The sequence below is a fragment of the Ostrea edulis genome, chromosome 3 (genome assembly GCF_947568905.1).
Source record: "Ostrea edulis chromosome 3, xbOstEdul1.1, whole genome shotgun sequence".
NCBI classification, from domain to species: Eukaryota; Metazoa; Mollusca; class Bivalvia; order Ostreida; family Ostreidae; genus Ostrea; species Ostrea edulis.
The window spans coordinates 47,589,778-47,612,490 of record NC_079166.1 but is presented as its reverse complement, the minus strand read 5'-3'; the positions used below and the strand labels follow the sequence as shown (position 1 = coordinate 47,612,490).

At 34.0% G+C, this 22,713-nt stretch overlaps 1 protein-coding gene across 1 annotated transcript; it reads left to right on the top strand.

Annotated features, from left to right (window-relative positions):
* The first annotated feature begins 2,040 nt into the window (after positions 1 to 2,040).
* LOC125674266 (uncharacterized) lies at positions 2,041 to 21,350 on the top strand. The gene is made up of 4 exons (XM_056158006.1): positions 2,041 to 2,193; positions 2,291 to 2,346; positions 5,246 to 5,386; positions 20,389 to 21,350. The coding sequence occupies exons 1-4, from the start codon at positions 2,111 to 2,113 to the stop codon at positions 20,697 to 20,699; spliced, it is 591 nt and encodes a 196-aa protein (XP_056013981.1). The 5' UTR covers positions 2,041 to 2,110; the 3' UTR covers positions 20,700 to 21,350.
* Positions 21,351 to 22,713: the final 1,363 nt, after the last annotated feature.

Sequence of the window (22,713 nt, the reverse complement as noted above, 5' to 3'; positions counted from 1 at the left end):
TCTAGCTAGTATCTCATCATCTGAAACTGAACTTTGGTCAAATCTTCTGACAGGATTTAAATAAGACAGGGACTTCAGTACCACGTTGTTAAATGGTAGCCTGTTGATCAGGTATTGTGCAATTGCACAGTAGAAGGATCTGATACCTAAAATGTCCTTGTGCTGATGTTCACTTTTCATTTTATAGTGTCTGTCTTTCTCCTCCCAATACAAAGTCCTCATCATTCAGTTGGTTATTGACACCGATGTCTAGATTTTTCAACTTGTCTGAGAGATAGTTGTTCACGATATCACCCTTCATGAACCTCCTTATAATAGTATAAACAAGATATTTCATTCTATATACAGTACATGGATCACTGGCCGATGAGTCTGAAAGTCTTAGAAACCCTTCAAACAAAGGAATTACAGACAACAGGAAACACTTCCCTTATCAATTTGAAGTTGATACTTTTGGGAGTTTTCTTAGTGTCTTTCTCAAGCTGTGATACATAAGCCTTGATTCCATCCCATTGATCAACAATTCTTTGCAGTGCTGGTCCTATACTTAGCTAGCGCACTTGGGAATGCTTAATGCAAAGTTCTTCTGGCAGACAAGTTCCACTTTTAGCTCTTTGTAATCCTGTGTTCTTCCAGGTGGCACCTTGAACAATCCAAAAAGGGCTATAGCAAGATCTTCGATTTCTTGTTCATACTTTTCAAGACCTTTTTTGTTAAATACGTTATGCATAGTATGCAAATTGCAAGTGTCTATATTAGCAAGACCATTCCACTCTGGACATTCCTCCTTACTGTAATTTGAAAGTTCCCTGAATATTGTCTTATTGACATTAGATCCATCACGTCCTAGAGATCCCTCATAGCTTCAAATATTTTAAGGCTACGGTTTCCCCCTGCAAGGGTAAAAAACAAGGATTTATAATATATGTAGCATACTTCATCCTGTGTAGGAGTCCAATATCTTATCAGAAGATCCATTTGGGTTTTTTTAATACCTGGGCCTGTGTTGGTTCATCATAGTGAAGTGAATATCTTGAGTTGGAATTTTTCACATCATACAATAAGGCCTTGGTAAATGCTAGTCCCAGTCCATCAGATAACATATAGGAAAGTTTTGTCCTGCTCATACTGAAAGCCTCTGCAACTGGGCAGTGGAACATTTCTTTAAATGTGTCTGATATACCATCATTAGCCCGAAAAAAGATAATGGATGTGGCACATTTCATTCCCCAAATTATTTCCACACGTAATACATCTTCATTAGGTAAAGCAAAACTAAGTTTTGCTAACTCAACAGGAGTACCTGAACGTCCTGCCTCCTGACTTGACCTTTCTCTCTCTGCTGTGTTGGAAGATATACTAGACTGTACTTGTTAGTTCAGTCTGTTTTGATGAAAGAATAGACTCACTTAATTTCTGGTGTTGTGACCCCTTTGTATATTGAAGTATTTGATTAATACCACTATTGTCCCATTTGATTTCTGTATGACAAATGGTACACCTAGCACTATGATCCTTTAACACACCACGAATGTACCTGTGTCCATTTGAATCTTAGTTAGCCAGCGTTCCTGAAACTTTGTTTTATCCTTAACATTTTCACATTAAGTCTTATTAAAACACAACCTGAAACAAAACACTTGTTAGAACTGTTTGATTTCCCGCAAGGAAGAAAACAAATTCAGCAGGTACATGTAAAGCTGGAATAGCTGGGCAGGGCAGGGTCGCCACATCTCAAAGAAAGGTGAATTTTGAAGTAAATGTTGTATAGTTATAAATAGATGACAAAAACTGTTTGTAATATACAGTACTGGTTTTACTTCAGAATCCAATATTTCTTGCTTACCCTAAAATATAGGAATTTATAGGAATTTCACAGTATTATGAAATATGTATTTTTGTGGAAATATAGGAATAACGTTTGTAATATTTGATTTTGAAAGGAGTTTTGAATCCATGAAGTCTGGATAGGAAAAGCAGTCAATGAATTTTATTTAGTATGCACATGTATATGGATTAAATCTTCCTTGTTTGCCTCAATAACATTAAACTGGAGGAACATTATTAATTTCCTCCATTCAATTCGCCATTTGACGATGGAATTATAATCATGAAGATTATATTTCTTTTCTCAACTTTGTTGAATCTTTGTCTGCAGGTGGATGTTAGAAACGCGCCTCTTTGCGAAGGAAGGTATTCAACTAAGAGTCTGCTTTTTCTGTGTTAACTTTTTGTTGTATACTTCGTACTTTCATTTTCAAAATGTTAATTCCGAAATATTATATTGTAGATCAAGTACTTGCTGCCCCGGTTATGTGAAGGATGGCGTAACTGGTGCATGTGTCGGTAATCAGTCTACATTTTTCATAAACACGTTTGTTTTCATTAAATCTGAAAATTTCAGGTGGGATTTTTTCAAAAATAGTTTCAACAAATATGAAAGTTTATTCAATCCCTAAATAAATATGTACAATGTCATATGCAACCAATTATAACATTCACATTTTCAAACTAATATATTGAAATTATATTAGTTATAATAAAGTTTAAGTTTATTCCGATGCTGGCCGTCTCAAAGTAAACCGGGGTAACATTTTCAACAGACACCCGCTTTCCCCGTCTCCACTGTACTTAAATGTTAGTTTATGAGAATAAACATTGTCATGTCCGTGGGCAAACCTTTTCGCTATTCATGTTATCTATTCCATATAATATGACACTTTTCATCTCACCTTACAGTGAAGATATTCATGTGGGAAACCCCAAATTAGTATGTCGATTTTGCTTTGATTTTTTTCCCAAATTTTCGCAATCTCTCACCAGAGGGCGTATTACGCTGCGCTACAACACCTCTGTCAACGTCTAAATGTCAAGATTCTTGGCAAAACTTATTTCTACCTATTGCATTATAAAGTATGATTTTACAAATTTTAGTGATAAGCATAAAATCTTACAGTATGTTCACAAAAACAACGAATTCCATGATTATTCTAGTATTATTGGACGAATGAATGAATGAATATTTATATATAAAACCTTTTAATTCGCTCAGGTGTCTCATATTTACCATGTTATGTGTTTATAAAATTCAGACAAGTGTTTGATTTGCTTAGATATGATCATTACAGTTTGATATGCTAAGTTAGTGTTAGTATGTTTTGATATGATTTTTAGACGTTGACAGAGGTATTAGTGGAGCATAGTGGGAACGATAACTCTGGGAAGAGATTGAGATTTTCGAAGCTCCTCTCGACATTCTTTTCGTGTTTTTCATCTGTGTTTTCTAGATAACCATGCTTCAAAGAAAATCTTGTAGATTTTGTGCATAAGCTCATAATTTGATATATCGATCATAATTATGATATTTGTATATTGTTGTAAATGAATGAACAAAAATAGTGGGTATTCTTTTTTTTCAAATAAGAAAAACAAAACCAATCAAACAAAAACAGAACAATATATTTCTCCCATTCAAAGTGTCTGGTATATTTATAATTTAACCTTGTAGATACGTGTTAGGGTCAAAATTTATAATGCAGTTTATCTTAACTTTATCTCATTTATGGGCGTTCCAACTTTCAAGTCTTTAAAATGACCAAAGGTTCTAGAGTTATGGCTAGGTTGTATTTTGCTTAATCAACTTGACCTCGTATGAAGGAATGGGCCAAAAAAGTTAAAGAGTTTGGTTCAGTGCATCTTGTCTTAATGTCCTCTTTCAATGTTTCAAGATAGAAGGTCTAACATCAAACGGTTCTCAATTATTGGTGCTGCGCAGCCCTTATCACTACCACTTCTTAAAGTTTTAATGTGAAAGGGTTCCCCAGGTATGGCCTGGATAAATTTGGTTGAAGAAGAGTAAAAAGAATAACAAGAGTACAACGGTACATAATACGCCCGTGAAAAGCTTTCTTACACCATGATTTGTAGAACTTAACTTCAAGTAGTATCAGCAATCGTTAGAGTGTGATTCTTTGCATCATAAAAACCAGACAAATCATGTACTCTCTATGTAATATTTTCACTTAGAATAAGATATATGTGTACCAAGTTTGACGGTCCTAGTCCCAACAGCTCTGTCTGTATACTGCCTACAAGATTTTCCTACTGTGACCTTTAAAAACAAAAGGCTTACTACACTTGGCAAGTGTACCAAGTTTGACTGTCCTAACCCTGATAGTTCAGTCTGTATTCTGTCTACAAGGCTTACTTTACTTATTAACTGATACTACAACCTTGACATATACTAAGCATCTTCCTCTCACCATGGTGATCAAATGTACCAAGTTGCAATATCCTGGAGCTTATGTTATGGTCGATCTGTATCCTGCCTACAATGTTTTCCTACTAAGTGATACTGTGACCCTGACTGTTGACCTTGGAAACAATAGGCATCTTCCTCTCATGTCTCGTGAGGATCTGGTTTAGAATAGGTCCTCAGTACCCCTTGTTTGTCGTAAGAGGCGACTAAATGGGACGGTCTTGGAAAACAATCTTGATCTTGAAAAACAATGGGCATCTTCCTCTCATCATGGTGATCAAACATATGTATCCTGCCCAAAAGGTTTGGGAAGACGACGTCATACCATAATACGTCCCGTATTCGACGGGCGTATAATAACAAGAAGAAAACTGACAAAAACCATAAAATATAATTTCGAATTGAAAGAAATATATAATGGAAATGGTTTTCTGTGCTTAGGAAAAAGTTTTCTGTGGAGGGATTGGTGAATTGTTCAACTTTTGTATGTTAGAAATCGTTCCGGGGAAGATTTCATTGTGGAATCATCGGGGGACATAATGGGGAAAACTTCGGTTGGGGAAGAATTTCCTAGCGTGGGTTTATCAATAATTTGACATGTTCAAATACGTTACATTTGCAATGTTTATGCCATTGATGTATTTACCAATTGTAATGATAACTGTTTGCTCATGAATGCGATACAGTTGTAAACAATTAAACAATAAAATGTTTTCTTCGTTGTTTCATCGGGTGATGAAGGACCCCATATTTGGTTTTGATTTTGCAGACAGGTGATACTAGAAAACCGGATCGAACTAGTTTGCAACAATGTCAATTTTCACGAACTGCAACGCTTTACGCCAGCATACTTTTCATAAAGCGCTAATGCGCCTCACAAGTACAGGTATCATGGCGTGAACGTCGTGTTCCATGTCCTCGTGTATTTTCAAAATTGAAACTTTAAGACAAACAACCTAAAAACGTTAAGACATTGTACTTTTTCAGAATGTCCTCGAGGAAACTTTGGTCCTGCTTGTAAGCGGGTATGCCCTTATCCTCAGTTTGGAAGATTGTGCCAAAACAGGTGCCTTTGTGAACAGCACAGATGTAACCACATTGAAGGATGTACGAAAGAAAAACTTACAGGTAAAGAGAGAGAGAGAGAGAGAGAGAGAGAGAGAGAGAGAGAGAGAGAGAGGGGTGGGGGGGTGGGGGGGGTGAGGGTGATGAAACTTGTAAAGTGAGGACGATTCGTAACCATTTGACGGAAGTTGAGAGGACAGAAGTGCACTATGAGGAAATAAATTCTGTCCTTACAGTTACACGTATGTTTCCATAAGCATGACCCACAAACTGTGAGTGGGGACATGTCCTTACTGATATGTTCTCTCTCAAAACCATTAGATAAATAGAGGATATCTATATTGCGTGTTTTTATATTTGGTTTATCCAACTCGTTGATATGGTGTATTTATTCTCGCGAATAAATACACCAAATCAACGAGTTGGATAAACCAAATATCAAAATACGCAATTATAGATGTTCTATTTATCGCTTGCGTTTTCTTTTCACTTAATTTTGAGATGATCCCCAGTATGGTAAAAACAGCTGATTGAATATTTGTTTTGAATCCGTGGCTTAATCTGTCTTCCTTACGCGGAAAAAAATAGTGCGCTAATAATCCATTGACGGTACAAAAGGGCATTTTTATAAAAAAAAAACCCCATTATGGATGAAAATATTGTTTTAGAAGGGATTATAGTTTATAATTAAGGTAGCTCCATCCTCATGTGACTTATCAATATTAATGGTTAAAAGTGGAAACACTGTATTGATTTCCACTCAATATAGTTTAATATAATTAATAACCAAAGAAAATATATATGTTGCCATCTTTTTAAAGATGTCAGACATACAAAAACAGAAGTATACATCAACATCAGAAAATCACATATTTTCGTTAAACAGAATAATAAACATAGATAAAAACTTGTTGAAATGACAAAATTTAAATATCAACAGTTTTAAAAAAACTGATTAATTCATAAATATGTATAGATTAATTGCGGATACTAGGTAAACCAATGTATAATAGACATCAAGTAGAGGAAATTCCAGCATAGGAGTTATTGCCCTTGACAAAATTATTTTAATCATAAATAATTGATTATCTATGAAAAATGTAAACTTTTTCAGTATAAATAGTTTACCAGATTTTTTATTATATCTAGTGAATAAAATTCCTCAGAAAGATATATTTCTAACATGCGCAAAGTTTAATTTATTAAGATTTTTGCAAAACCTATGACGTCACATGAGGATCGATCAACCTTAATAATGGTTTTGCCATTCCAACAAAGTAACAACTATTGACCGAGTATTCATTTTTTGACGTAGGCCTGGCCTTCTGATAAAAGTTTGATGTCGTTTTGAAATAAACATCAATGAAAGTAATATTTTAATGCAGCGTTATTAGAATATTCAACAGTTTACAATGAAAAGTAGAAGTGTTTGTGCATTTCGATTTTATATTACGTAGTTTCTTTGGATCTGAGGGCGAGAGGAAATTCTGAGGCACTTCATATAGGCACCCCCCCCCCCCCAAAGAGACTGTGCTTGAGAATACTTGGTACCGCAGCATGTCGAGGTACTTTCGATTATGCTTGTCCAGTGGACGGTCGATTCCTTGCCGATGATAAAAGTGTGCACATATTTTTGTTTTCTGATCGTAATTTTTGAGTAGTTATTGACCGAGTTGGCATTTTTATGGCCGGTAACTTGCATTATATGTCAGTGGGGACAACATCATTTTAATATTGCTATAAAATAAATACAGAATAACAAGTTTTACGCTTTATTTCATGCACCGATGTGCATAAACACAGAAAATATGTCATCCAAGCGGGGACAGTGTCAAAAGTAGTTCGGACCGGAAGTGCTTTATCAAACGGGCGTGTGATAAAGCTAATGCTTTATCTCACTTTCAATATACACCACACGTACGAAATAAACTTTTATAGGTGTTCCTTCAGCAATACCAACCGGTATCTGGCAGGTCGTGAGTTCGAGCCCGACTTGTGCCATGGGCGAGTCAAATCGAAGATGTTAAAATAGGTATTGATTGCTCCTTCGCGAAACAGTCGGCATTTAGAAGCGAGAATCACGGGTCTTTCGGATATGACCTTAAGGTAGTCACTGTATGATGAACAATTTTGAAAGATTTAAATGGAAATAAATGTTTATTGTTAAATAATCGTGAAAGTGAAGATGAACTTCACTTGACTAGTATATAATTAAAGCTGACCTTTCTGCACGTGAAATTTTTTTTGAAGAGTTATATAACCTTTTTAGAAATAAGAAAAATCTAATTTTCTAAAAATGTGTGTGGTAAATGATGAATAAAAAGTGTGTGACTTTTTACCAAGAGATCTGTATGAAAGTATAATTTCCTTTATTAAAATATTTCAATAAAACATGCTCTTCCCATAGACTTCAATGTAAAATTCTAGGTGAACTAAATCAAGCAGTAATCAAAATGTTAAAAATTCCTATGGTGGATTATCTTTTTTATTTGATAAACCCTTCAAAATTATGATTAGAAAAATTCCACCATCCATTTACTAGCCTAGATATGAAATATGGTCGTTAAACACTGAATACCTTAAATACGGAGGTCCCGTGTCGCGACAGGCGTTGGCGCGATAAAGAACCCTCACGACCCTGAGTGCAAAGCACACGTCAAAATTTGTGGTATTTCACCTGCACCAGGTGACGTCTCAATATGAGTGATGAATTCTCGACGAGACGTTAAACTAATCAATCAATCAATATATCTATACCTAACATAGTCTTTTTTGCCTTTACAATAACATGTGTTTACTGCTCGTTATCTTCATATTTTCTTTTATACCTGAAACATAACGACATATATTTACAACACACATTCACTTTATAGTTCAATTCTTATCATGCTAATGTTGTGTAGTTGTCCTAAATTTACATCATTCTGCATTTCAAAACCGTATAACATAGCTATCAAACAGCCCGAAAATGAAATATTTTGCATAATCATTATATTATGAGATTGCTTTGAATTTCAGATATGTTTTCTTAGGTTCAGTTTTAAATTGATCTATTAAAGCATTTTGTAAAAGATTCAAATCATGAATTAGTTAAACTTGATAGATTAGATAGTTGAAGTTGAAGACTTTTTGTGCATTTGAGGTAGTTACGGACAGATAATAAGTGTTCTTGTCATTGTACTGTCTCACGTATCACCCGGGTGATTGATTGAATTTTGTTTAACGTCCCTCTCGAGAATCTTTCACTCATATGAAGATGTCACCATTGCCGGTGAAGGGCTGCAAATTGTAGGCCTATGCTTGCGGCTTTGAGCAAGAGGGATCTTTATCGTGTAACTTCTGCTGTGACAAGGGTCCTCCGATTTTGCAGTCTCATCCGAAGGACCGCCACACCAAGACCAGTGAATACGAAATTGTTCTTCATGGAACGACACTTCAAATCCAACACTGCGTTTTTTAAACTCTTTTGACTTATCGGACTCGTTGCTCACCTCAGTTTGTTGTCCCACTCCCTGACTAAGTCCAACTTTCAAATCGTCACGAACTTTTTCATGTGCGTGTTGTTGTCCTTGTTTGGAATGTTTAAGCTGTGTGATGTCCAAGTCTAGTCATTACATTTTCTGTCAAACTCATCAACCTTTTTGCACATAAACTCAAAACTGTATAGGAAATCTGACGTTTTCTCTTCAAACATTTTGATCCGCCTCTCCATATGCGAAACGCTTCCGTCTAATCTGTTAATAGTTCCCATAATACTATCCAATGCGTTCAACGTTTTCCCAATGTAGCCAAGTATGTTAACTACATTTGCCATAGATTTATCATTAGTCATTGAAGTTAGAAAAAAATTGTCAGTATTATTGTCACTGTTATCACTGAAATGGGGAGCATTTTCATACAATACATTCTTCGCTTCACTAAACACCTGGCTAGGGGAAGGCGGTTCTGTACTTTCCATGCTCTTCCTCCTCCCCCTTTTTGCAGTTTTTTGTTTTGTCTTTTACCATCGCCTACAATCCATTATTATATACTTTCAATTTCATCTCCTCTTTTTTCTTTAAAAGCTTGCGGGCATATATCACACGATATATGCCCGGAAACATTCTGGCCCGCAAACATTATGTCACAATCAATACACAAGCAAATTACTACACCGTTATTTTTCAAATTTTTCATCTTTTACTCAGTTAAACCTATAAAGAAATTGATAAAAATAAATTATTATTAGTTTCTAAATGAAATTGAAAGTATATCTCCATAATTATTCTAATGATTGAGATTTGATAGTGAATTTGTCAAAAACCAAGGTTGTTATTTTTAGAAATAGTAGAAAAACTAGAGCAAAGCTCGTTGCAAAGCAATGAGAGGTCTGTGACATAAAAACTTTGAACTTGACCATATGTCCTTGGGTCAGGTCCTAATGCAGCCTCAGTTAACATGAAAATCTGTTGTAAGTATGAAATCTAAATGTTTCTTCATTACTTGATATGGCCAGGACAGGGTTTGTATTTTCTAAAAAGTGAACTTAACAATGTGACCATGGGTCAAGGCCAAGACATATTCTTTGATCATATGGAAACTTTTTATCATTATTAATTAAAAAAAATTGCCATTAGTAAGATATATTAAGACTCTAATCAATTTTTAATTTTTAGACCTTTAGAAATGGTGTAAATGACCTTACATCAAGAATATTGTGTGTGTGTGTGTGTACTTGTCAATTTTTTTTGGAGGTCCACCTACCCCGAACTTTGATAAGAAACAATTACCGGCCTACTTTTCCTTTAGTGTTGCAATGTTGTTTTTGATACTTACATGGAAATATGAACCCTCCCCCCCCAAAGAAAATGGTGATCCTACCCTCAGCAGCCACCGATACCGATCAGAGAGAATGTAAAAATGAGGACTTACACATCGGTTTATTTCAAACCATAGTTCAAGTGACAAAGCATCTTAATAATCCTTGGCTGCTTTTTTTTTTCATTGAGTTCATCCCAATGATTATATGATCTATCGTATATGTTTTACGTCCTATACAGGTCTTTAAAAATGTCGACATCTTTGGGTTGAACAGCACTGGCCTTAAATCTCGAAGCCCACGAAGCAGGTTTTTTGAATTACTATAAATTGAAGTAATACATGTATGCAATTCAGCATCTGTGTTCAAATTTTCATGCTTCAACAGGAAAATATGATTAATCAATTCTTTAATAAGTAAATCTTTAATGGTTTTTTTTCATGTATGTCCTATCTCAATTCTTATTTTTAAAAATTTAAATCCAAACATTCCATTGACCGGCAAGTGTATTCATTTTCAACACCGAAATGAACACGCAAAGACATTTTTATCAGCGTACTATCATTATAAAAGTCACGACGCAAGTCCGTAGAAAGCAATGTAGTTGGAGGCAGGAAACCAAACAGAAAATCCTCAATAGGTAAGAACAAAAGAGGTAAACATAAGGTAGATTGAAAGGGCATGACCGTAAATTAACGATCTGTATAGTATACTGTCAAGGATATGTTGGCAAAAATACTGGATGGTAGGAACCGGAACTTCCTGTCCTTCCACCCATGCTGTAACTAGGAAGGTATGGTCTGTCATTTGTCACGATCAATAACCAAAACTCTTTACATTCTCTGTAATGGATGGTAATTTCAAATACAGAATTTTCAGACATACTGTTACCAGATATATCATTATCTAATATAAGATCAGGTCCTGAATAGTCTGCAGATAAATCGGTGCGGTCAATTCACAGCAGCTCCAGTCTCCCAACAGTGTTTAAATATACCTTTTTTCTATAACGTGGGAAATGATTCCGCGATACCAGACTAAGTTAACAAAATCGAGTGGTGTTGATTGACAGGTGCTCACAGTTTGTGATAATTAAGACAAGAGAAATTGTGATTGATATTGTAAATAAAACGTAGAAAATTAAATGACATTTGATACAGGAACCGTACATGAGAATGTGGGATCTAACTTTCGCCTTCTTTCCCTCTTGATATGTTATACGTAACATCACCCCGGGAAAAATTATTTGAAATACTTATCCAGTGATTTTACAAAAGACGAATACAAGTTAAGTTTTCTGAAAGAAAATAATCAACTGTGACAGGAAGATAAGTACTGTAACGATATAAGTAGTTTGGCTACGCTGGCGATTCTGACTTCTCGTATGTAATTATGAAACAGTTTGAGAATTTAATATATATCATTGAAATGAAGCTATAAAGGTGTACTATAAAGTTTTATCGTTAGGTGCTTAATAAATTTATACTACTTAAGTACATGCGTGTATGATTTCATTCCACGAATCAGTCTTTTGAGGCGCGCGTGTATGTGGGATTAAATTCTTTCAGCATTTAACTTTTCAGTCCCAATAATGAAGAAAAAATTACTATTTAAATTTATGAAATTTATGGCTCAGGACATACAATAAAGGTTTATAGCTGTTACCAATATTTTATCATACAACAAAATTATGATAGCATAATATTCAGACTGAAGAGAATAATTCATCGAGTTTGAATTATTTATACATACAAATCAAATAAATTGCTCTCAAATCTTGAATATTTTAGTAAACTTTAATATCTATCTGCGTAAATACATGTAGGTATATTATGTACACAGTGCGCACAGAAGTCGCGTATGAATTTCACGCCAGGGGCACGTGATTTGAACCAGGAGTTCTGAATCAATGTTTAATCAAAGTCATTCTTTTTAAACAATAAAACAACAAATCATTTGAAATGAGACTGGTCGGCCATGAGTTTCTGAATATTCTATACGCATGTTTAGATTTGGTATTATCATGATTATAAACTATTGATTTCAAAACATGTTCAGAAATAATTCGTTATGTTTGTAAAATGTATCCATTTTCTTTTTCACAACGAAGAATTTGAGTAAAGCTTGTGTGTTCAGTTAAAATAGTGTGAAATCACAGATCGCTAGTCCGGCAGCGATGAATCTCCGATATTAAATACACATTCAATTAGACATGATTGAGAAACGAACTGTATATTAAATTGCAGATTTTAAAATTGATGCCGGACTCAATGCTCTAGAGTTTTGAATTTAAAACAAATCAAACATAAGACCAGGGACGTATAAACAAGTATATACATCCCCGGAAAGACTGAATTATTCGAAAAATCCAATATGATCAAAAACATAACAGTCTGTGTTATATTTAGGACGACAATGTTTACTTTGTGTACATGCCCTGGTTCACACGTGATGGTTCCTCGAGGCGGTTACGTAATTGTAAACAAAAACAAACCCCATGGTGTATGTTAGATGCATGTAGTTAATGACTGAGTTATTCTATGCTTGAAGGTTTGTTTCTTCAATTAAATATATCGTTGTTTTAATAACAAACGTAGAAGAGATAGCCTTTTCCTCTTTTTTTCTTTAGAACGATTGTTTATATTAAAGCTACTAAATAATAAAAAAAAAAAAAGTTGTCGATAGATGATTTTTAAAGGAACCATAGATCACGTTGAAACCTTATTTTAAAAGAATATTAGCATTTCATGTAGTCAGATTTATCAATTAAAGCAAGTTTATTTAAGTTATACGCATATCCCCCCCCCCCTTTCACCTACCTAATGATACGGTTACCTGTTTGCAGGTCAAGCGTTTTACTCATATATAACACAATACTCGAGCAAAATATTATGTTTATGAGATCAATAAGATGTTAAAGAACAACTTTTCCAGCGAAAGCCATATCGAAATATTTACCGTTTTATAAAACGAAAACTTTGAAGATCCCCAGATCCCTAATTGAAGGGCCCAGCCCCTTTTTATGGATATCAAAAGAAAGCTCTTCTGGTGCATCAAAATTGATACCGTATAAGTTTTACTCTTAACATTTTGCACAACTTTTGTTCTACACGTCTTAACAAAATATTTTTAATTTAAAAGATACAAAGGAAAATATGTGTAATTTTTTCCTCCTTTAGACGTCCTAAATTTTTTTAACCCTGTCAACCACCATTTCGAACGCTGTAATCAAAAAACGATGTGCACAACTACAATGCTTCTTCTTTTCATTTTCAATTCATTTTCTGCTCAAGCTTATATAGTCTCGGAGCCTGTCTGGAAACGAAAGCCCCTAAAATTTCATTCAAAGGGGAATAACTCGTGAACAGAAGGGAATATCTGAAATATAGTACATGATTTTAAAATTGTTCTGTAAAGTTTATAAACCCTGAAAATTTGAGCAAAATCCATGCAGAAATGAGCGAGATATGAAGCTTCAAAGTTAGCGGCTAGGAAAAAAAGAAGAATAAGAATAATCTTAACCAGCACAATCAGTAGAAGGTCTTCCGTAACAACGGAAGACCTTAATTAAGGAAACTGAGAAATGGATGTATAATAATTAATGTCTCGAAGTTAAAAATACATTTAAGTATTTAGGAATGTTGTTTAATTACAATGACAAATTCTTTCAAACACAAAAAACATGTTGCCGAACAAGGACGTAAAGCACTTTTTGCAATATCTAATAATTCCAATGTTATTTATTACAGTTGTTTTGATTAGACAAAAATAAAGCTGAACAAGAGTTTACGCATGAAAACAAATAATATAATGCGGGGAAACTATTCAAATTTTTGCAATTGTTGATAAAGTGAATAAATTGGAATTATAAGAATCAAACATTCTTTTTGAAGAATTTATCGATGTGTAAACTCCGGACATTTTACTCACAACTTTAATATAAAAGTGCTTTGCACTTTTATTCAGTTTGTGAGTAAAATGTCCGGAGTTTACACATCGATAAATTCTTCAAAAAGAATGTTTAATCCTACAATACTTGGAGAAATCGTTATTTTAATGATGAAACGCAATGTTCAATATTTAATACTTATGTACACAGTATTCTTTCATATGCATGTGAAATTTGGGCTTTTCATAAAGCACCGGACATTGAAAAGGTGTATCTTTCTTCATGTAAAAAAAATGTTAGGATTAAACAAAAGAACCAACAATAGTATGGTATATTGTGAACTTTCGACTTTACGTTAGAAGAAAATGGAGAATTTTAAAATTCTGGTCAAAAATTAAAACCACGAATAACGGTAGTTTGAAAGATTGTTATGAAAATATTATTTCAAACAATGACAACTGGATTGTGAATGTGAAACATGATATGTCAAGCATTGTTATAGAATATTTGTTTGAAAAGTCGTGACCGTGTGAATCAACTTAAAGATTATAAAATAATAGAAGTCAGACTATTGGATATTTACAAACAAAACCTAATGTTGTGTCTTTCAAGTTCACCTAAAGTGTTCTTTATCAACATTTATAATAGATAACTTGCTTACAATTATATCTCAAAAGACCAATCAACTTAAAGGGGAAAATATCATTAAAGTTAGAACATCTTCACATTCTTTGAATATTGAAAAAAGGCAGGCATAACAATGTTTTAAGGACTAGGAGGCTTTGTAAATTATGTGATTATAATGATAAATGAGTTTCATTTGATCCTGAAATGTCCATTTTACAAAGATTTGAGAAAGAAATATATTAAGGGTTTTTATTACACAAAACCAAGTGTCTTTAAATTAGTTAAGTTTCTTAGTGTAGACATTACTAAAATAACTCAATAACTTGGGAAAATTCTTCGTAGAAGCTGTGAAAATACGAAATTTAGCATTGTAAGTCAATATTGTAACAAGAGATGTTTGTGAAACACATATGCCCCCCATGGTGCAAAATTGAAAAATGGTATACACACACATCATTTAATTGATAGTAGCACCATCAATTCAAAATATTGAGCAGAAAATATCTTCCTATGTCAAGAGTGAATTGACCAGGTGACCTAAAATCAATAGAGGTCATCTACTCCTTATGCTGTACCAGTGTATCAAGTTTGGTGACAATCAAGCAAATAATTCTTAAAATATAGGAGACAATATATTACTATGTCCAGTTCAACAATTGACTTTTGACCTCAAAATCAATATGGGTCATCTTCTCCTGAAGATGTACCAGTGTACTAAGTTTGATGTCTGTCAAGCAAAAAAGTTATCAAGATATTGAGTGGAGAGTATATTACTATGTCCAGTTTGACCTTTGATCATGTGACCTCAAAAACCAATAGGAGTCATCTCCTCCTGAATATACACCACTGTGCTAAGTTTGATGCCTGTCAAGCAAAGGGTTCTCAAGATATTGAGCAGACAGTATATTCCAATGTCTAGTTTGACCTTTAAACATGTGACCTCGGAATCAATAGGGGTCATTTTCTCCTGACGATTTACCATTGTACAAAGTCTGATGTCTGTCAAGCAAAGGGTTCTCAAGATATTGAACGGACAGTATATTCCTCTGTCCAGTTTGACCCTTGACCATGTGATCTCAAAATCAATAGTGGTCATCTTCTCCTGAAGACGTTTCAGTGTACCATGATTGATGTCTGTCAAGAAAAGGGTTCTCAAGATACTGAGCAGACAGTACATTTCCATGTCTAGTTTGACCCTTGATCTTTGATCATGTGACCTCAAAATCAATAGGAGTCATCTTCTCCTGAAGATATACCAGTGTACCAAGTTTGATGTTTGTCAAGCAAAGGGTTCTCAATATATTGAGCGGACATTATATTCTTTTGTCCAGTTTGACCCTTGACCATGTGACCTCAAAATCAATAAGGGTCATCTTCTCCTGAAGATGTACCAGTGTACTAAGTTTGATGTCTGTCAAGTAAAGGGTTCTCAAGGTATTGAGCGGACAGTATATTCTAATGTCTTGTTTGACCCTTGACCATGTGACCTCAAAATCAACAGGAGTCATCTTGTCCTGAAGTTGTACCAGTGTACCAAGTTTCATGTTTGTCAAGCAAAGGGTTCTCAAGATATTGAACGGACAGTATATTCCTATGTCCAGTTTGACCCTTGACCATGTGAACTCAAAATCAATAGGGGTCATCTTCTTCCGAAGATGTACTGGTGTACCAAGTTTGATGCCTGTCAAGCAAAGGGTTCTCTAGACATTGAATGGTCAGTATACTCCTATGCCCAGTTTGATCCTTGACCTCAAAAGCAATAGGGGTCATCTACTCCTTAGGATGTACCAGTGTGCTAATTAAGTTTGATGTTTTTCAAGCAAAGGGTTCTCAAGATATTGAGCGGACATTATATTCCTATGTCCAGGGTAGATTGACCCTTGACCTGAAAAACAATAGGGGTCCTCTTCTACTCATAAACAACCCACATACGAAATATCATTATCATCAAGTGAATGGTTCTCAAAATATTGAGCGGACTACCGACCGACAGATGCAAACCAATATGCCCCTCTTCTTTGAAGGGGGGCATAATTATAGTATTTTTCTAATATGTGCATCTCGTAATGTGATTACATGTATATTATGTTTATAATTTCTTCTCCTCCTATCTTCTTCTGTCCTTTCACCTGTTGTTACAATGTATCTTATACAATTACACACACACACACACACACACACACACACACACACACACACACACACACACACATATATATATATATATACTAGCTGCATACCTATTGTGAAACACAAATGCCCCCGATAATGGCCAATTCCAAAGATGGCCAAGGTCACAAGGGCAAATATCCTGGTACCAGTAGAAAGATCTTGTCAAAAGAAATCCTCATGTATAATATGAAAGCTCTAATATTTACCATTTAGAAGTTATGACCAATGTAAAAAATAAATAAAAGTAAGTTAAATGTCAAGGTCAAGTCACAAGGAACACTCATGTGAAATATCAAAGCTCTATCGCTTATTGTTCAAAAGTTATTAGCAAGGTTAAAGTTTTCAAAAAGTAGACCAAATTCCAAGGTCACGGGGTCAAAAATGTTGGTACCCATGGAAAGGTCTTGTCACATGCAAGACTCATGTGAAATATCAAAGCTCTATCCCTTACTGTTCAAAAGTTATTAGCAAGGTTAAAGTTTTCAAAAATTAGGAAAAACTCCAAGGTCAAGGGGTCAAAAATTGGAATTTCTTGGATAAAGTATTAGATACATTTGGGTTTGGAGAAAGTTTTAGACTCTGGGTTAAGATACTATACACAGATATCTCAAGCTGTGTTATAAACAACGGATTCTCAACCCCTTTTTTCAAAATAAGTAGAGGAGTCAGGCAAGGTTGTCCCCTTTCTCCATATCTTTTCATTCTTTGTGTTGAGTTGCTTGCAATAAGAATAAGAGAAAACAAAAATGTTCATGGAATCAGAATTGGTGAAACAGAATTTAAGATAAGTCAACTAGCAGATGACACTACCTGCTTTTTAAGTGATGAGAAATCTGGAATTGAATTACTAAACATCATTCAAAATTTTAAACATTGTTCTGGACTCAAAATTAATTTAGATAAAACAGAAGCAGTTTAGATTGGAAGTTGTAAAAATTTCAGACCAGGAATCTTACCTGTTAAGTGGTCAAAATGTCAATTTTTTACATTAGGAATATGGTTTAGTTCAAAAGGTGAAGAAGAAATGTTAAGAAAGAATTTTAATAGAAAACTAGAAGAATTGAAATTAACATTAAATTTATGGAAAATGAGGAATCTAACTCTTATTGGTAAAATCCTAATAACAAAAACACTGGCAATCCCTAAACTCATTTATCAAGCGCAAGTTCTCCCTTTCTCATCAGAATTAATTAAAGAAGTAGAAAAAGAAAAAAATGCCTTCATTTGGAATAATGAAAAGCCAAAAGTAAAAAGTACAGTAAGCAGTCAAAAAATTAGTAAAGGGGGTTTGAAAGTACCTAAATTTGATATACAGGTCAAATCATTAAGATTAGGCTGGGTAAAAAGAATTTTCACTAAGATAAAATCAAAATTAAGAAGCATAATTCAATTTTACTTGCAAGATATTGAATTAAATGACTTTATTATCTCTAGAGGATGCATGAATCATTTAGACATTGATACTTTTTTGCCAAAGTTTTACAGTGATATTTTTAGTACATGGAGAGAATTCAGACATATTGTAAATGTTGAACCAGTCGTTTTCAAAGAAAGTTTATGGTTTAATGACAATATTAAAATTGACAATAAAGAGGTTTTTTTGAAGAAGTGGTATGAAAGGGGTATTTTATATATTGGAGATATTGTAGATAGAGATAAAGACTTCCTTAGCCATGAAAAATTAAGTGAAACACACAATTTAAACATATCTTTTTTTGAATACTATTGTTTAAGAAATGCAATACCCTACAGTTGGAGAAAGCATATTCGACAAAATGATAATTCTTTTATAAATAGAAATACGCTTATACTGAGTTTCAATGGTAATAGGAGTCCCATATCAAACATGACTTGTAAAGATTTTTACTGGATTTTGATGGAAAGTATAGCAGAATTACCAACATATATACCAAAATGGGAAAATATTTTTGATTCAAAATTAACACAGCAAGAGTAAGAGAGTATTTACAAGTTACCTTTCACAATATCAATGGAAACATCATTACAATCTTTTCAATATAAATTAATTCACAGATTTTTAGCACACAACAAATTGCTGTATGCAATGAAAATTAAAACATCACCTTCTTGTATATTATGTGGAAATTTAGATACAATAGAGCACAGATTTTACTTTTGTGAATATGTTGGTACTTATTGGAAGCATTTCCAAACTTGGTGGAATAGATTAAACATTACTTATATAAATGATATCTCTTATCAAGACATAATATTTGGATTTTATGAAGAAAAGTGTGAAAGTCTGAATTATTGTATACTGCTTTCTAAATATTATATACAGTTTGTGTTTAATTCAGATACAGGGCACAGTGGTCCTTCTTTATATATTTTTTTGCAATTTTTGAGAAGAAAACTGTTTGTTAAAAAATGAATTTATTGTGGCAGAAGAAATCTTGATTATTATAACCAAGTATAGAAAAAGATAGAAGACAAAATAATTTCAATGTAAGATGTATCTTCCTTAAATGAATTAGTTATGCATATTTCATATACTAGTCTCTCTTTATCTTCAAAGTAATTGTACAATATTGCTATTAATTTTCACACAGTGTTTAACATGTTTGTTGAAATATTGAAGTTGCATGTAACATCCTGTTTATATGATAATATATGTCCAAAAAGAGCCAATTAAAAAAAAAAAAAAAAAGTTAAATGTCAAGGTCAAAGGTCTTGTCACAAGGAACACTCATGTGAAATTTCAAAGCTTTATCATTTACTGTTCAAAAGTTATTAGCAAAGTTAAAGTTTTCAAAAAGTAGGTCAAACTCCAAGGTCAAGGTATCAAAAATGTTGGTACCCACGGAAAGGTCTTGTCACATGGAACACTCATGTGAAATATCAAAGCTCTATCACTTACTGTTCAAAAGTTATTAGCAAGGTTAAAGTTTTCAAAAAGTAGGTAAAACTCCAAGGTCAAGGTCACGGGGTCAAAAATGTTGGTACCCACGGATAGGTCTTGTTACAAGGAATACTCATGTGAAATATCAAAGCTCTATCACTTACTGTTTAAAAGTTATTAGCAAGGTTAAAGTTTCAGACAGAATGACAAAATTACAGAATAACAGACAGGACAAAAACAATATGCCCCCCGATTTTCGATCTCGGGGTCATAAAAATTACTATGAAATCACAAATTCTATGATTGCTTACGATAAAATCAGTAAATCTATGATTCTTTACCACTAACGCTAGGATTGGTTGCTATGAAATCGCTAATTATATGATTGCGTACTATTTCATGGTAACTACATGTATGCGTCTGTGAAATGACCAATTTATGTGTACCATGATGTGGGCACACTTTTGAAATACGACTCTACACGAATAGGAGGTAATCCTTTATAGTCACGTATATACGATACCACAAAGATGCGATTTCTATTCAGATTACAAGATTATGAGACAATTCGGATTTCAAAAATTTCGGTTGAGTATCACTGAAGAGACATAATTTGTCGAAATGCGCATCTGGTGCATCAAAATTGGTACCGTATGTTTTACACTACTTAGTAATTCTACAAGAATTTAATATATTACATATTCTACGCTTTGTTTCAGATCAAGTTCAAACAAAACCAACGGTTATGAAGGAACTCTCTACCGTTGCCATGGAAAATGAACCTGAAATGAAGTTTCCGGGAATTCATCAGAAGAACTACATACAGAGACAGCCCGTTGGAAACACAGAGGACGGAACAGCGCCTATTCGATATTCCATCTTAAGTCTTGTTGGTCTGTTTGGCGTTCTCGTGGTGTTGTACATCGCATCTTACACTATCAAAATACACAGACGACAAGGGGCGGTCATAGACATGGACAACATACAAATGAAATCTTACGGTACAAAGGAAGGGCTTGAGATAGGATAAATTATGTGTCACGTGAGCCTCGATATGATCCTATGTCGCCAGAAGATTTGTTTTGATATGCATTTAGACAGACACATAAAACTTATATAGCTCAATTCTCATTTTTTATCCCATAGTAAGGTAGTCTATAGTAGAATGGTTTTGTATAATGGTTAGTCAGTAGAAAAGTCAGTCATGGGAAACACGTTATTTCTCATTTCACAGGGTGTATCAAAGTATCGATTTTTGTACACTTACACTATTGTCCATAAATTTCTTACATATATTGTATCTACATAATTCTTCTTCTTACAGAAGAGAAAATAGTTTAATGGAAATTTAGGGGACATTTATATACAAACATGTATAAAACATTACATGTATTTGTAACTGCGTATTTGTAGCCATTCTTCAAGTACTCAAGTGCTAAATTGTTGTTTGTAGTGAATTATTTTCCTGTTTATGATTTCCTTATTTTGGTATAATAATCATGTGTATGTGCATGTATTTCAAATATTCATTACCAGTTTTCCTGAAAACTGAAATGAGGAATTTATTCAATGTTTCACAAAATTATAGTATAATTGTTTTATGTGGTTTACAACCAATACAGCAATCGTAGCAACGACAAAAGTGTTTGATGAAAATAAAGAATTATGAAAATTTATCCTTTGCATCCAAAATTACCTTCTTCTTCAGGGGCCTGTTTCATCAAAGCGCGTAGACTTACGACTAAGCCTACATGACGCCAATATTTACTCAGAAGTAATTAAATAGTATAGCATTTCAGGAAGGGGCTTACACAGGTCGTATACCGTTGGAGAGAGAGAGAGGGAGAGGGAGAGAGAGAGAGAGATTTGCATATAGACCAATATCATGTAACATAAGCCTTGATATGTTATACTTCCACATATTGAACTTCAAGACTTTTAAAATACTTAAACAAATCCTATAATTACACATACACCCATATATATTGTCATTAGGACTACACATTGTAATATCATGCATCATTGAATATATTGATTTTGTTTTTCAGCATGGTAACTTTAGTCACAATTTTCATGTGACTTAATGTAATACAAAGCACCACATGTGCACTGAAATTGTAAAAACATTAATACTGAATAATATAATCATCTACCCGCATCGGCATAGGAGGAGAGAGAGAGAGAGAGAGCACGCGCCGGGGCACGTGTCCCTTGACCTTAAAAACAGAGGTCCCGTGTCGCGGCAGGCGTTAGCACGTTAAAGAACCCTCATTGCTACGGCCGTAAGCTCTATTAAGCAATATATATATATATATATATATATATATATATATATGTAATTGTATAAAAATAATTCAGTCAAACCCAAAATACCTCAATATGAAAGCTTGGTTCAATTTTCAAGACGCAATGGAGGACCCCAGCTTTCAAATACTTGATCAGAAGCCTTTCGCTGATAGGATTCAAAATGTAATTTCTGACACAAATGGTACGTTTTATTTAATATTTCACAATTTCAAACTCAGAAAGAATCACATAAAATCAACTTGGCAAATCACAAATGCAAGGATTTACATAAAATTTATCAATTATTTTTTAATTGCACGCCAAATCCCATGTGAAGAAAGAAAATTCCGGAATCCAGTTCAATTTCAATATTTACAAACATTCTATATTATTAAATTGCAGGTTTTAATCGTTCAAATCAGCTGGGAGGAACGTTTACTAGCGGTCGACCACTTCCGGAAAGCGTCCGCCAAATGATACTAAAGCTGCATCATGATGGCTAAAAGCAGTGAAAGCGAAATGTCGTCGGACCGACGGACATGTCCGGTAATTTGACTCTCGGTCCGGTAAACTTCGTTATATTTTTGGTCCGAATGTCCGGTGACTTTCCGGGAACGGTTTCGGAAACTACGTTTCTACTTTCAGTTCCGGTTATTAAAAAATAAAGTGCACCGCCACGGCACATGATACGCCCGTCACATATTGTTAACAGTATAGATTGTACCCATTAAAACATTTTTTTAATATCACCTTAATTA

Excerpts from the sequence above, each read along its gene's own strand:
- LOC125674266 (XM_056158006.1), top strand. The coding sequence starts at position 2,111 with ATGAAGATTATATTTCTTTTCTCAACTTTGTTGAATCTTTGTCTGCAG. Across the intron at positions 2,347-5,245 it reads CGTAACTGGTGCATGTGTCG|AATGTCCTCGAGGAAACTTT; the intron begins GTAATCAGTCTA and ends GTACTTTTTCAG. Across the intron at positions 5,387-20,388 it reads TACGAAAGAAAAACTTACAG|ATCAAGTTCAAACAAAACCA; the intron begins GTAAAGAGAGAG and ends GCTTTGTTTCAG.